Below are 16,558 nucleotides of genomic sequence, written 5' to 3'. Positions count from 1 at the left end.
GTCTGAATCTCTGTTTTTGTGTCCACTGATTGTACTAAGAGTTCATTCAATCTCCATGTCGGTGGCCTTTTTGGGCCTGCTTCAAAATTTATTGTGATATGAATAGGCGAGTGATCCGACATGGAGAAAGATCCAATCTGAGACGACACTACTCTGGATAGCTCTGTCTGTGAAATCAAAATCCGATCAATCCTAGAATATCTATTATGTATTGGGGAGAAATACGTATAGTCTTTCTCCTCTGGATGCATAATTCTCCAGGGGTCAATTAAATTAAGCAGGGACAACTCCCTGCTGAGTTTTTTCAACCGAGCGTATGGTAAATGTGACGTTCCCATTGACGTATCCAACATAGGCTCGGCCGCGTAATTGAAATCCCCACCCATAATTAGCGAACCCTCTTGGAATTCAAGGATTATTGGTGTCAGAAGTAGTAAAAATGCCAGCTGGCTACTGTTAGGGAAGTATGTATTTACCAAAGTGATCTGCCCAAAAACAAGAAAGGGGGAACTTGGGGGTACCGCCCCAATAACCATCAGCCAGAAGAGCTGAATAGCCAATAGCTCCTCCCTTGGCTATTCAGCTCTCCTGGCTGATGGTTATTGAGCCGGTACCCCCAAGTTCCCCCTTTTTTGTTTTTGAGGGGCTGTGTGATGGGTTATCTGATTTATCCAATGTGATTCAATGTTATGTATTGTTCTTATATGTGATATCTCCATTGATTGTAGGTTTTTATTATGTATTCAATAAAATAATATTTTTATATATACAGTTGTGATTTAGTAGTACCTGGCGGAGGAGTTCAACACCTTTAAAGTCCCATTTTTCCTTTCTATTTTTGCTCTTTGACATACCTTTTTTGGGATGTGGTTTTGACAGGATTCGGCCCTGGCATTTCCTTCTCTATTTTGTATTGTAATGTATTCTTTTGTTTCCGAGTGATTTCTCCCTAATCACCATGGGAGTTTTCATAATATGAGTCAACCAGAGTCAACCATTGAACGGCTATTAGCTTGTCTTCGTCTTTTTTGCCTCGCCAAACATTGAACTCCTTGTTTCCAGAGTCCCATCTATCCACCATACATGGGATCACCATTACCATTATTATTTCTGATTGTTTTGATTCTTAGATTATTTTACTTATTATATATTGATGTATACAGGGGTCCACTTATACATATATATTTAGTGAGAGAGGTGGATGCATGTTTTTAGGTGTGTATGATGTGAGTCTTAATGCATTTTAATGCATTATACAATTTGCACATATCCATTTTCTTTGGTATATTCTTGTTATACATTTTTGATTAATTAAATTAAATATAAATTCATTATAGTCCAGTGAGTAATGTTATCCATATCTATATCTATATCTATATATATAGATATATATATATATATATATATATATCTATATATATATATATATATATATAGATATAGATATATATATATATATATATATATATATATATATATATATATATATCTATATATAGATATAGATATATATATATATATATATATATATATATATATATATATATATATATATATATATATATATATATTCTATGCAGTTCTTTAGTGGTTGAGTTTAAATCAGGTCTTTTAGCTCAGTTTTTCCAGTTGTATATCCACCGATATACTCACACCGTATATAGCCATTTTTTCTCACTTGAACCTTTGCAGGTGATATTAGGGTTAACTTAGAGTGCCTATTTTAGTGTTTTTTCTTTTTTGTTTCCGAGCATGCGTGGTCTTGGTCACATGATTTTTTTTCGTACAAATACCATACTGACTACATGAAAATCATATGAGAAAAGTTTTCGTGCTTGTCCAGTTTTGTATGAACTGTCCCGATCGGCTCTCGAAATCAGATTATTAGACAATCCCTCCAAAAGCGGTATTTTTTAGACATGTGTTTTGGCCCGAATATAAATCCAGACAAATTTTTGGTTATACGGAGATTTGGATGTATTCAATCTCCAAAATATTTAGTAATAAATTTACTTTGAAAATTGTTTAATTTAGTTTTGTAGATACTTGTTCTAACGTATTCCGAATTTTCAGAACAATTCGATTTCAGATCAGTTGAAAAATGATCGACCTATTCGAATATGGCTACCTGGAGGTGTTCTGCACACAGAATGTGTACTGACCACACCCCAGAAGCATCATTTCCTGCCTGTGTAATTGGCTCACCAATTTTCCCAAAAGTCTCCCTAAGATACAAGTCAGATTTCAGGCATCCCCTGCAACAAAAATATAATTTGATCATGATAATTCCAATAGGAACATGTCTAAAGGGATGCAGGCACAGTAAATTTCCTAATTAGTTCTCTGCAGCTGCACAGCTGACTGATAATTATGAAACCACTCCCATTTGACCCACTCAGCACAGAGACACAGAGAAACAAGCAATGATTTCTTCAGAATAACAAAAGGTAGGAATCTGCAACAAAGTTTGTTATAATATTTGCAATGTACATAGATCATCCAAAGGGGAATGTTTTTTTCTCAACAAAATTGGAGTTACACTTTAACAACCGATGACTCATGCCGGCAAAGAAAAATACAGAAAAAAACAGCATGGGGTCCCGCCGCAATCCATACCAGACCCTTATCCGAGCATGTAGCCCGGCAGGCCAGGAAAGGGGGTGGGCAAGCGAGCGCCCCCCCTCTGAACCATACAAGGCCACATTCCCTCAACATGAGGGGGTACTTTGGGGTGGGGGGGGGCTCGGCCCCCCAAAAGCACCTTATCCCAATGTTGATAGGGACAAGGGCCTCTTCTCCACAATCCTGGCTGGTGGTTGTGGGGGTCTGCTGGTCGGGCTTTTGGAATCTGAAAGCCCCCTTTAACAAGGGGGCCCCCAGATCCTGGCCCACCCCTATGTAAATGAGTAGAGGTACATAGTACCCCTACTAATTCATCCAGAAAGTGTCAAAACAAAATAAAAACACAACACATGTTTTTGACAATTCCTCTATTAAAAAATCAATAATAATATTTAAGAAAAAACATTCAGTGAAGATCTATCATCAATCACAAAACCCACTGCCACCGCCGACCCTCAAAAAAAAAAAAAAAAACACCTCTGGTTCCAACTAAGCCTCCCGCCATCTTCCAGCTCTGCCATATGACAGTTCTTAAATAACTAAGGGGCGGACCCTCCGTGGACGTCATCAGGTGATTCCATCCCCTTGGACATCATCAGCCAGGGTATGCTGGGCCGAATTCACACCGAATTTGAATCAGTTTATAATTTTTCGACCAATTCGAGTTTGAATCGTTACAAAAACGTGGAATTAGTTAGAAAATGAATAAATTAAACCAGATGAAACCAAATAAAACTAAGCAAATTATGAACCAAATCAACAAAACTAAATTAGTAACATAAAAAATCTATTTGACACAAAATTAAACAAATTTTTCCGTTCTGCACATGTCTAGTTTTTTTTGGTCGATTGTCTCGTGTCTGCTAGGCATTTAGTTTTAAACTAGTTTTACATTCCTTTACAAGTCTATGTAAATGCAAAACCCCCAATGAATTAAGTCAAATACAGGTCAGAACAAAGTAACGGGCCAGTCAATAAATTCTGAATGATTTCAGAAGCATCTCAAACTGATGTTAAATTGATACCATCAACAAAGGCCCTCATCCTGGTGTATTAGCTTTATAAATTGAAATTCCAGGTTTGGATATACATACATAAAATAAAAGAACTCCTGCGCTTAGTTCAGCAGATAAAAAAATTATTGTTTAGACTGCTGTAGCCTATATGATCCAGACACTGGATTATCCAAAAACCATAAAAATATTGTAAATAATATTGTATAAAAGTACAAAAAGTGCAGACAACTATGCAAGTAATAATATTACATACCCAATATGCCACACATAACATATGGACCAAAAAGTCAAGTAACAAAAAGTTGTGCAAATGCACATAATATGGACCTAAAATAAATGCGAATTAATGACTGTCAAAACATAAAAGTACAACAAAAGCAAGAAAATGTGCAAATAGCAATAATGCAAACTGTATGTAACTGTAAAAAAAAAAAAAAAAAATCAAATAGATATTATTAAATGTCACTGGCAAAACAAACTAAAAGATAAAATGTCCATATAAAGATAAGGTGAACTAAAGGTGCTTGATGTGCAGTAACTCCATAAAAGTGGTGAAGTGCTCGAATTTGCTGCTTTAAAAAGAGAATGGCCGCTTACCGGATAATGTGGATCCCAAATTATGAGGATCACACAGTCATGTACTCCTTATCCTAATGGGCAGCTCTCACAGCACACTCAATCCCACAGTTTATGCTCCTCAGCTAAACTGAGCCGGGTCATAGACAGTAAACTCCCATAATCTTACAGATCTCCCTCCAATGCAGTCATGTATAAAAAGCTTGAACCAAAGTAACTATGCATATGCCATACCTGGTCGATGCCCCTGAAAGCTGAAAATCCCTAAAGTAGACACCACTACTTAGCCTCCTGGTATGGGCACCATTTAGAGAATACTTTTCTGAATTTAATGCAAAGCATTCTCTGATATGGATGAAATGTAAAGGTGGTGCAGTGATGTCACGCTCTCTTCCTCATTCCTTTTGCATTGTGGTGCATTGGCTGACATACTGTATACATTGAATGGCATCACAAAGCACCGCACACAGAGCAGGTGCATTGCCATGCATTGCGATAACGTACACATTTTAGTGCACGTTATCACAATACACAAGTGTGAATGGGCCCTTCCCCTCGAGGGGGAGGAAAGTTAACTTATTGTAAGAATAAAGTACTGAGTCATGAGAAATAACATTTTGCAAGTTTATATAGCTATTTGAGGCAGAAAACAACAATTACATACCTATGCAATAATTTTGTATGTGACCTATTTGTTTATGTGTACATTTGAATTTTAAAAAATGATAATCGTCAAAAAACTCACAACCTAGTGAACTGGCCCTATAAACCCTAAATAAACTTACCATATTGATAGGGCCTTGCTCCTGGTCTTCTACCTGCAGGGGCTAAATTGGATGTCAAAACATTTCGAGGTCTGTAAGGGTTTCGTGGGTCATCTCCAGCCATTCTCTGCGCCACAGAAGGAGAGCCTATTGGAAGGGCATTTGAGGGTGTCTCCCTGTCATTAGAGCTTACAGAATTTAATTGTCTTTGCGTGGTGATTGCCCTTTGAATTGCATTACTATTTTGAGTGATGCCAGTCCTTTCTGATACTTCATTCCTCATGTTGACAGGACTCCACTGTGTAATGTTACTCCTTGGAGTGACAGAGGTCCGATGTGTAATGTCATTCCTTTGGGTGACAGCCCTTTGCTGTGTAGCATCATTCTTCTGAGTTATAGCACTATGCAATGGCACATCATTCCTTAGCAGAACATCACTAACCCCTGTAGGAATTCTTTGGGTCATTTTGATAGGCTCTGCAGGCGTTTCATAACTTCTTTGGGATGCTGACTGTGTAGTAGCTTTACCTGTTTGCATTACACTGCTCTGCGTAGATACCCTGTACATTGCTTCATTTTTCTGTGTACTTGTTTCTGTGACTGCCATGTACTGAGCTGAAGTCTGTTTTTTACCCTTAGTTGTTGTAGGGTACACTTGTGTGATATCATTTCTTTGCATTGTCTCTTGCTGAATTCCTTTAGCTTTGTGTGTAGAAAGTATATGTTCTTGATTGCTTGTGTAAATTCTCAAAGGAGTATCACTCCTTTGGGTGGAAGTTTGACTGAGGTTAAGTTGTTCTTCAGCATGACTTGGTTTACCATTACTGATGAAATTCCTTGTTTGAGATCCTGCAGGTCTCCTTGGTTTAACAGGGTTATGTATCTCCGAAATGTAGAAAGTACCAGCTCTGTGATCAGAACCTGAGCTCTGGAGGCTGAAAACTCGTCCATTACTTTCCCATCTAAATCTGCGACGCCAGGAACCTCTAGGGCCATCAGGTTGTGCTCCACGTGACATCAGAAGTAAAAGGAAAGGGATGAAGAAGAGAGGAGGCATTATTCTAAGCAGGTTTCTACAGACACTGTAGATTTAAGAATTTTCAAATTTGGCTTCAGGTTTGAACACACTTGAATTTGCAAGCTGTTGTTGGATTTTCAATCTTGCTACTTCCCCTTGGCTTGAATAAATAGTTTACTGGCTCATAAGGGTTAAATCACTGTTTGCATCAGGCCAGGTAGCAAGGTGTCCTAAATCCACTGCATTTCTTGAATTACTTTTGAGGTTCCTGGTCTAATTCGAGTGTCAAATCACTGAAGTCTCTTCATCATGGTGGCTCTTGTTAGCTGTAGGGAATCTTTTTCACATCATAAGCGGCCTTTTCACTGAATAAGAGACTAAGTTCTGTCCTCTCTGAATTCATTTTCCACCTCCTCCACTGATAACACCTCCCTTTTTAAACTGAACCTTGCATACTATCTGTTTGTGTGTGTGTCTCTCACCTCTTTCAGGTTTCTCTGTACACATATAACACACACACAAAAAGAATTCCATTCTTGGATTTGCAAAACGAGGTAAAGCGCTTCAATTCTGTTCAAGTTTTCCTATCTTGTTACTGTTGGTCACTTAAGCCTCGGAAGATTTTACCCCTTTCCTGACCAGGGGGTATTTTGCAATTCGGCACTGCGTGACTTTAATGGACAATTGCGCGGTCCTGCGACGCTGTACCTAAACAAATTTGACGTCCTTTTTTTTCCCACAAATAGAGCTTTCTTTTGGTGGTATTTGATCACCTGTGTTATTTTTTGATCATGCGCTATAATTAAAAAAAGAGCGTCAATTTTGCAAAAATAACAATATTTTTCACATTTTTTTATATGAAATTCCCCCCAAAAAAATGTAAAAATCAAAATTTTTAAAAATTTTTGGCCAATTTGTTTTCTGCTACATATGTTTGGTAAAAAAATCACAACAAGCGTATTTTGATTGGTTTGCGCAAAAGTTATTGCGTTTACTAACTAAGGGAAAGATTTTTTTTATTTTTGTAGTTGTTTTTTTTAACGAGTAATGGCGGCGATCTGCGATTTTTTTTTTTGCGGGACTGCGACATTGTGGCGGACAGATTGGACCCTTGACTGACATTTTTGACACTTTTGGGGGTACCAGTGACATTACTACAGTAATCAGTGCTATACATATGCACTGTTACTGTAAAAATGACACTGGGAGGGAAGGGGTTAACTTTATTGGAAAGGGAGGGGTTAAGTGTGTCCCTAGGGGCGTGTTTCTAACTGTCATTGGATGTGGCTGTGTGTGTAACAGCACAGATCAACGGTCCTACATAGCAGGACCGAGTGATCTGTGCTTTTACACAGGGGAGAATGACAGGCAGCGTTGTTTACATTAGCCGCCTGCCTTTCTCCCTCTCCACCCGACGATCGCGAGTGACACGCGTGGGCTTCCTACTGAACGAGCGGGGGCGGGAGCGTGCCTCCGGCTCGCCCCCTATTGGCTCCCAGGCTAGTGACGTACCAGTACGTCACTTTGCCTGGGAGGGGCTGACCGCCGCCGTATATAGTCGGGAGGTGGTCGGCAAGTGGTTAAATGATCTAAATCTAATTTCCTAAAAGTTAATAAATATTATTAAATTAATTGACAGCACATAGTACAAGTTTATCAAGTTTGAGTAGGTTTATGGATAACCACAAGTCATTATAATAAGGTCATAGGTCTATAACATTTTCACATTTTAAGTCCTTTCCTCATTTGTAATTAAACCACATAGTTATTACAGAAGTACTGGATTGGATGTCCTACTTTATCAGGGAACCTCAAACTATGGCCCTCCAGCTGGTGCAGAACTACACATCCCAAAATGAGGCATTGTAAAACTCTGAGATTCACCGACCTGACTAGGCATGATGGGAATTGTAGTTCCTAAACAACTGGATGACCATAGTTTGAAGACCCTTGTACTATATTGATGTAAGGCTGTCTAAAATAGGCAACTCCCATAACAGATCTTGGGTGTTTTTGTTAAATAATTTTCTATAATACTTTGAATAAATAAATAGAATAAAATAAAATTAGAATATACTTTGATTTGAAACAATTGTATTCACCAGTGGTGGGCTTGAGCACGATATGGCCATATGGTGGGACTAAACCCCCATTTTTATTTATGGATGGTCTCCATATTTGATAGTCATTTCTTTTGCATGGTTGCGCTATTCTTTTTTAATATACATGTTGCTTGGTCCATAACTGCACCGGCTTTAGATATACATGTTCAGGGTTTGCTCCCCCAATTTTTTGCTTGTTTATTATGTATTCGGTCTGACCAGACTTCTGAGGTTGAGCATCCCACCCCCCACACACACACCTGTACTCTATCAGAGTCCACCATCAAGTAGATATAGGAGGAGTCCTTTGTAGTGCATTAGCACATCCATCCCAGCAAGGAGTGTTGTCTCCAAGGGTTGGAGAGGCTGGATTCACCCCTTTTTTATGGATAGTGTAGGACCCACTGATAATGGGGTACTTTGACGCAGTGGTGGGCTTGAGCACGATATGACCATATGGTGGGACTAAACCCCCATTTTTATTTATGGATTGTCTCCATATTTAATAGTCATTTCTTTTGCATGGTTGCACTATTCTTTTTTAATATACATGTTGCTTGGTCCATAGCTGCACCGGCTTTAGATATACATGTTCAGGGTTTGCTCCCCCAATTTTTTGCTTGTTTATTATGTATTCGGTCTGACCAGACTTCTGTGGTTGAGCATCCCACCCCCCACACACACCTGTACTCTATCAGAGTCCACTATCAAGTAGATATAGGAGGAGTCCCTTGTGGTGCATTAGCACATCTCTCCCAGGCCCCAGCAAGGAGTGTTGTCTCCAAGGGTTGGAGAGGCTGGATTCACCCCTTTTTTATGGATAGTGTAGGACCCACTGATAATGGGGTACTTTGACGCAGTGGTGGGCTTGAGCACGATATGGCCATATGGTGGGACTAAACCCCCATTTTTATTTATGGATTGTCTCCATATTTAATAGTCATTTCTTTTGCATGGTTGCGCTATTCTTTTTTAATATACATGTTGCTTGGTCCATAGCTGCACCGGCTTTAGATATACATGTTCAGGGTTTGCTCCCCCAATTTTTTGCTTGTTTATTATGTATTCGGTCTGACCAGACTTCTGTGGTTGAGCATCCCACCCCCCACACACACCTGTACTCTATCAGAGTCCACCATCAAGTAGATATAGGAGGAGTCCTTTGTAGTGCATTAGCACATCCATCCCAGCAAGGAGTGTTGTCTCCAAGGGTTAGAGAGGCTGGATTCACCCCTTTTTTATGGATAGTGTAGGACCCACTGATAATGGGGTACTTTGACGCAGTGGTGGGCTTGAGCACGATATGGCCATATGGTGGGACTAACCCCCCATTTTTATTTATGGATTGTCTCCATATTTAATAGTCATTTCTTTTGCATGGTTGCGCTATTCTTTTTTAATATACATGTTGCTTGGTCAATAGCTGCATCGGCTTTAGATATACATGTTCAGGGTTTGCTCCCCCAATTTTTTGCTTGTTTATTACCAAGAGGTAAGGACCCTAATTTCATTTACTGTTAAGAATCTTTCTATTTTCTATGTAAATGTACTGAAACCTACTGTACCCAATCTGCTCATCAGCTGTTTTAAAAGCACTCTTTTCTTCGCTAAATCAAAAACAAGCAGACTACGGCAGATAAAAGTGGCTCTGTCAGTTGCCTAAAAAACAGTTGTAGGTCTCCTGCAAAAAAAGAGCTTTTACACTCATCTCCCCAGCGACCGTTGTATCTTACATTCACTCCATTCAAGCACTGCAGCCTCCATCAGTCAACACTTTCAGGAGTACCAGATGTCAGTGTCACCCTCCTTCTGCTGTCATTCCCTATTCCAACTTGGTTACTACAAGACACAGGCTGCAAATATCCAACACTCCCAGAAGTGTTGAATGAGCAAGAGTCGTATGTTAGTTGCAGTTCTTCTCTTACAGGAGTCTTTCAGCTCAGTTTTTGAAAGCAATCAATGAGGTAGCTTTTAACAGCTTTTGCTGCTGCTAACATGCAAGTACAAACATTTTTCAAATATTGAACAGCTAAGACCCCACCTTCATCATTAACCATTCACCTTGGTCACTGACATATGCAGATAGTCTTTTACACGCAGGCTCTAACTGACAACCTGCAATTAACCTTCCCTGTGCTGTACCAAGGACAAGATGGTGGTGCCCATCAGAGTTGTATAAAGTACTCGAAACCCATACTTGAGTAGAAGTGGAAGTGCTCGATCAAAAAGTGACTTGAGTAGAAGTACTAAAGTATTCAACATTTTTTGTACTTAAGTATTGCAAGTAGTTTTTTTTTTTTTAAATTTTGCTACTCAAGTACTGAAAGTAAAAGTACCAGTAGTTTTGAAAAAAAAAATTGCTACTCAAGTACTAAAATTAAAATTACAAGTACTGTGTTATGTAGTTATTAAAGAAAGAAGTCAAAAATTTGAACATCATATTGTTTATCATTTCAAATGCAGATTTTATTTATACATACAGTAGCATTTATTTTCGTATGCGCTGATAATACACATGTTTTGAGCTTCATGAAACCTGCCATCTACTGTTCTGGCAGTGGTAATTTTTATAATAGTAACGAGTAACTATGCAGCATAAAAAAAAAAATATCGGAGAAGAAGTATTGAAATCAATGAAAAAATGTAGTGAAGTAAAAGTGGAAGTAGGAGAAAAAAATTCTACTCTAGAAAAGTACAGATACCGCCTTTCGGGACTTAAGTACAGTAGTGAAGTATTTCTACTTAGTTACTATACATCTCTGGTGCCCATTGGGGAAATAATTGGGTCTTGCGACAGACTGGAGTTTTTTTTTTTCAATGATTATGCAGTTTTTAGTTGTATATAAGCTAAACATTTTTTTTTAATTATGTTCATGAGTAGTACAAGGTTGTTGCAGTACCTTCAACTACAAGACTGTGTTCCTATTGTAATGCATACTGTTTCTTGTTTATTCATTTTCCTGAATAAAAGTTTTAGATTGAGAAAAAAAAAAAAAGACTGTGTTCCATATCCAATCCCTCTTAAACCATCTATTTGGGAGAAGCACATAGCAATATAAATATTATTTTAGAGAGTTTGCTGCTCAAAACAATTGATATACAGTAATATATATATATATATATATATATATATATATACACATATACATACACACACACACACACACATGCACACACATATATATATACAGTGCCTTGCGAAAGTATTCGGCCCCCTTGAACTTTGCGAACTTTTGCCACATTTCAGGCTTCAAACATAAAGATATAAAACTGAAATTTTTTGTGAAGAATCAACAACAAGTGGGACACAATCATGAAGTGGAATGAAATGTATTGGATATTTCAAACTTTGTTAACAAATAAAAAACTGAAAAATTGGGCGTGCAAAATTATTCAGCCCCTTTACTTTCAGTGCAGCAAACCCTCTCCAGAAGTTCAGTGAGGATCTCTGAATGATCCAATGTTGACCTAAATGACTAATGATGATAAATAGAATCCACCTGTGTGTAATCAAGTCTCCGTATAAATGCACCTGCACTGTGATAGTCTCAGAGGTCCGTTCAAAGCGCAGAGAGCATCATGAAGAACAAGGAACACACCAGGCAGGTCCGAGATACTGTTGTGGAGAACTTTAAAGCCGGATTTGGATACAAAAAGATTTCCCAAGCTTTAAACATCCCAAGGAGCACTGTGCAAGCGATAATATTGAAATGGAAGGAGTATCAGACCACTGCAAATCTACGAGGACCTGGCCGTCCCTCTAAACTTTCAGCTCATACAAGGAGAAGACTGATCAGAGATGCAGCCAAGAGGCCCATGATCACTCTGGATGAACTGCAGAGATCTACAGCTGAGGTGGGAGACTCTGTCCATAGGACAACAATCAGTCGTATACTGCACAAATATGGCCTTTATGGAAGAGTGGCAAGAAGAAAGCCATTTCTTAAAGATATCCATAAAAAGTGTCGTTTAAAGTTTGCCACAAGCCACCTGGGAGACACACCAAACATGTGGAAGAAGGTGCTCTGGTCAGATGAAACCAAAATCAAACTTTTTGGCAACAATGCAAAACATTATGTTTGGCGTAAAAGCAACACAGCTCATCACCCTGAACACACCATCCCCACTGTCAAACATGGTGGTGGCAGCATCATGGTTTGGGCCTGCTTTTCTTCAGCAGGGACAGGGAAGATGGTTAAAATTGATGGGAAGATGGATGGAGCCAAATACAGGACCATTCTGGAAGAAAACCTGATGGAGTCTGCAAAAGACCTGAGACTGGGACGGAGATTTGTCTTCCAACAAGACAATGATCCAAAACATAAAGCAAAATCTACAATGGAATGGTTCACAAATAAACTTGACTTGTTAGAATGGCCAAGTCAAAGTCCAGACCTGAATCCAATCGAGAATCTGTGGAAAGAACTGAAAACTGCTGTTCACAAACGCTCTCCATCCAACCTCACTGAGCTTGAGCTGTTTTGCAAGGAGGAATGGGCAAAAATTTCAGTCTCTCGATGTGCAAAACTGATAGAGACATACCCCAAGCGACTTACAGCTGTAATCGCAGCAAAAGGTGGCGCTACAAAGTATTAACTTAAGGGGGCTGAATAATTTTGCACGCCCAATTTTTCAGTTTTTTATTTGTTAAAAAAGTTTGAAATATTCAATAAATTTCGTTCCACTTCATGATTGTGTCCCACTTATTGTTGATTCTTCACAAAAAATTACAGTTTTATATCTTCATGTTTGAAGCCTGAAATGTGGCAAAAGGTCGCAAAGTTTAAGGGGGTCAAATACTTTCGCAAAGCACTGTATATATATACACACATACATACATGCATACATACATACACTTCTCAAAAAATTAAAGGAACACTTTCTAATCAGAGTATAGCATTAAGTTAAATAAACTGGGATATTGATCTGGTCAGTTAAGTAGCAGAGGGGGTTGGTAATCAGTTTCAGCTGGTTTGGTGTTAATTAAATTAACAACAGGTGCGCTAGATGGGCAACAATGAGATGACCTCCAAAACAGCAATGATTTTACAGGTGAAAGCCACTGACATTTTTTTACCTACTCCTCTTTTTCTGACTGTTTTTCACTAGTTTTTTATTTGGATTGGGTCAGTGTAGCATGAGGCGATATCTGGACCCTATAGAGATAGCACAGGCAGTCCAACTCCTCCAGAATGTGCCATTGCCAGAAGGTTTACTGTGTCTCCCAGCACAGTCTCAAGAGCATGGAGGGCATTCCAGGTGACAGGAAGTTAATCTAGAAGAGCTGGGGAGGGCCGTAGATGGTCCTTAACCCATCAGAAGGACCGATATCTGCTCTTTTGTGCAAGGAGGAACAGGATGAGCACTGCCAGAGTCCTGAAAAATGACCTCCAGCAGGCCACTGGTGTGAATGTCTCTGACCAAACAATCAGAAACAGACTTCATGAGGGTGGCCTAAGGGCCTGATGTCCTTTAGTGGGCCCTGTGCTCACTGCCAGGCACTGTGCACTCGATTGGTATTTGCCATTGAGCACCAGAACTTGCAAGTCCGCCACTGGCAACATGTGCTTTTCACAGATGAGAGCAGGTTCACCCTGAGCACATGTAACAAACATGAAAGGGTCTGGAAAAGCTGTGGAGAACGTTATGCTGCCTGTAACATTGTTAGCATGACCGGTTTGGTGGTGGGTCAGCGATGGTCTGGGAAGGCATATCCATGGAGGAATGAACAGACCTCTACAGGCTAGACAACAGCACCCTGACTGCCATTAGGTATCAGGATGAACTCCTTAGACTCATTATCAGACCCTACGCTGGTGCAGTGGGTCCTGGGTTCCTCCTGGTGCACGACAATGCCTGGCCTCATGTGGTGAGAGTATGCAGCGAGTTCCTGGAGGATGAAGGAATTAATACCATTAAATGGCTCCAACGCTTGCCTGACCTAAATACATTAGAAAATTTCTGAGACATTATGTTTCGGTCCATCCGACGCCGCCAGGTATCACATCAGTCTGTTCAGGAGCTCAGTGATGCCCTGGTCCAGATCTGGGAGGAAATACCCCAGGACACCATCCATGGTCTGATTAGGAACATGCCCCAACGTTGTCAGGCATGCATACAAGCACGTGGGGGCCATACAAACTACTGAGTACCATTTTGAATTGCTGCAATGAAATTTTATCATAATAGACTAGCCTGCTGCATCATTTTTTCACTTTGATTTTGAATTCAGTCCTCTGTAGGTTGATAATTTCAATTTCCATCAAACGATGTGGCATCTTTTCATTCCTAACACATTACCCAGTCCATATCAGTATAGATATCCAGCATGATATTTTTCTCTATTGAGATCTGTTGTGTTTTTAAGTGTTCCATTAATTTTTTGAATATATATATATCAGTATCCAAAATGTATCAGTGTCCAAGAAACCTTCAATTAGTCTTGTGTGACCACCACCATGGTGAGTATATCACATGTAATGTGCACTCACCACAAGGATGTGCTGCCAGGTGATAAGCAGCAATAAAGCATAATCTAGAAGAAATCAACTGTGCATCAGTCACAGTTCCCACCAGTCTCTACGGGTAGGTCAGTCCCCTTCTCACTTAAGCCTCCGTTAGGGCTGTCCTCCCCACTTGTACTCATGCGACATACCATGAATAGAATGTAACTCATAGTGCTCATAGTGTAGCATTTATTAAAATCAAATCTCCACAAGTTACAAAGGATCCCATAAAATAATGTAGCACTGCCCCCTTAAGAGCTGCTGGTTTTTAACACTTTTGGATTCCCCTGGGTTACCCGTAGCAACTGCAAGCAGAAGTCTTAGCACTTTACGTTATTGGCTCAGTCAATGATCAGTCTAGGGGTTGATGTTTTTGTTTTTATTTTATATTGGGATGGGAGAAGCAATGAGGGGGATACTCCAACACTTGAACTATTCACAATTCTGAGGACTTCTAACTTGAGGATGCGGCAAGGCTGCTACTTCATCCTGCCACTGGATGAATCTAAGGTAAATGTTCCTTATAGTATTTCTTTTTAGGGCACTCACCTAGTACCCCCTTTCCTACAGCTGATACCTGTCCACTGACTACTCTACTCCAAAGTGGTCCCCTTCCTGGGCAAACCCTTAGGCAAGACCCTCTGTACTCACGATACTGCTTTCCAGATTCTCGCAGTGCCTTGACTCCTCCAGTCAGCTCTCCTGGACCCCTGGGCTCAGCTTCACACCTCTGGTTTACCAGGTTGACTGCCTGTGACCACGCACCAACCACTTCAGAAGAGGAGGCAGCTGTCACCCTCCTTCTGGGACTCTGCTTCCCGCCAAAGACCTGGTGCACACGTGCCCCCTGGCTTTATATACCACAATGCACTAAGACAGCCGTCTGTGCCAATCCCTGGGGCTGTATCAAAGCCTGTGTCCTCATTGGCCAGGTCTCCTCCACTGTTCAATGTGCCTCCCCATTGGGCACAGTGGGGACACTCCCTCAGACCAGATGAATCAAACACTGGGCACATTGAGCAGACCTAGCTCACAGATCCTGCTTTCTGTTAACCGCTTGCCGATTAACACAATCTACTTGCGGCGGTCAGCCCCTGCCAGGCAGAGTGACATTAATTAACGTCACTAGCCTGGGAGGGTCTGGGGAGCGAGCGTGCGCCCGCGGAGGCGCGCTCCCGCTCCCGCGCGGTCACGGACCCCCCCGCGCGTGTGACTGGCCGACCCGATGTCCGCCGGTCACTCGGCGATCGGCGGGGGAGAGGGAGAAAGTTAGGCGGCTTGTGTAAACAAGCCACCTGTCATTCTCCTCGGTGTAAAGACACTGATCACACGGATCTACTATGTAGATCCGTTGATCAGTGTCCTTACAGCTCAAGCCACAGCCAATCACAGTAGAAAGCACGCCCCTAGGGACACACACAGCCCCTCCCAAATAAAGTTAACCCCTTAACTACCAGTGTATTTTTACAGTAACAGTGCATATGTATAGCACTGATTACTGTAGAAATGTCACTGGTAACCCCAAAAGTGTCAAAAATGTCAGTCAAGGGTCCGATCTGTCCGCCTCAACGTCGCAGTCCCGCAAAAAAAATCGCAGATCGCCGCCATTACGCGTTAAAAAAAAAACAACAAAAATGACAAAAATCTTTCCCTTTGTTAGTAAACGCGATAACTTTTGCGCAAACCAATCAAAATACGCTTTTTGCAATTTTTTTTACCAAACATAGGTAGGATAAAACAAATTGGCCGAAAATGTTAAAAAATTTTGATTTTTACATTTTTTTTTTGGGGAATTTCATATATAAAAATGTGAAAAATATTGCTATTTTTGCAAAATTTACGCTCTTTTTTTGTTTATAGCGCAAAAAGTAAAAATCGCACAGGTGATCAAATACCACCAAAAGAAAGCTCTGTTTGTGGGGAAAAAAAAGGATGCCAAATTAGTTTAGGTACA

At 40.2% G+C, this 16,558-nt stretch overlaps 1 protein-coding gene across 1 annotated transcript in view; it reads right to left on the bottom strand.

The window, feature by feature from the left end:
- The window catches only part of LOC309560504 (uncharacterized protein), a gene marked incomplete at its 5' end in the record, with an annotated part of 35,064 nt that extends 29,029 nt beyond the window's left edge, over window positions 1-6,035 (bottom strand). Inside the window, one exon of the mRNA XM_082264135.1 lies at window positions 5,000-6,035. Within this exon, the coding sequence (XP_082120261.1) occupies window positions 5,000-6,035 (1,036 nt within the window). The remainder of the gene's footprint in view (window positions 1-4,999) is intronic.
- Between the last annotated feature and the right edge of the window lie 10,523 nt (window positions 6,036-16,558).

Source organism: Pelophylax lessonae, assembly GCF_965119305.1.
Source record: "Pelophylax lessonae genome assembly, chromosome: 1".
NCBI lineage: Eukaryota > Metazoa > Chordata > Amphibia > Anura > Ranidae > Pelophylax > Pelophylax lessonae.
The sequence above is the reverse complement of the archived record's forward strand: the minus strand, read 5'-3'. Positions and strand labels throughout refer to the sequence as shown.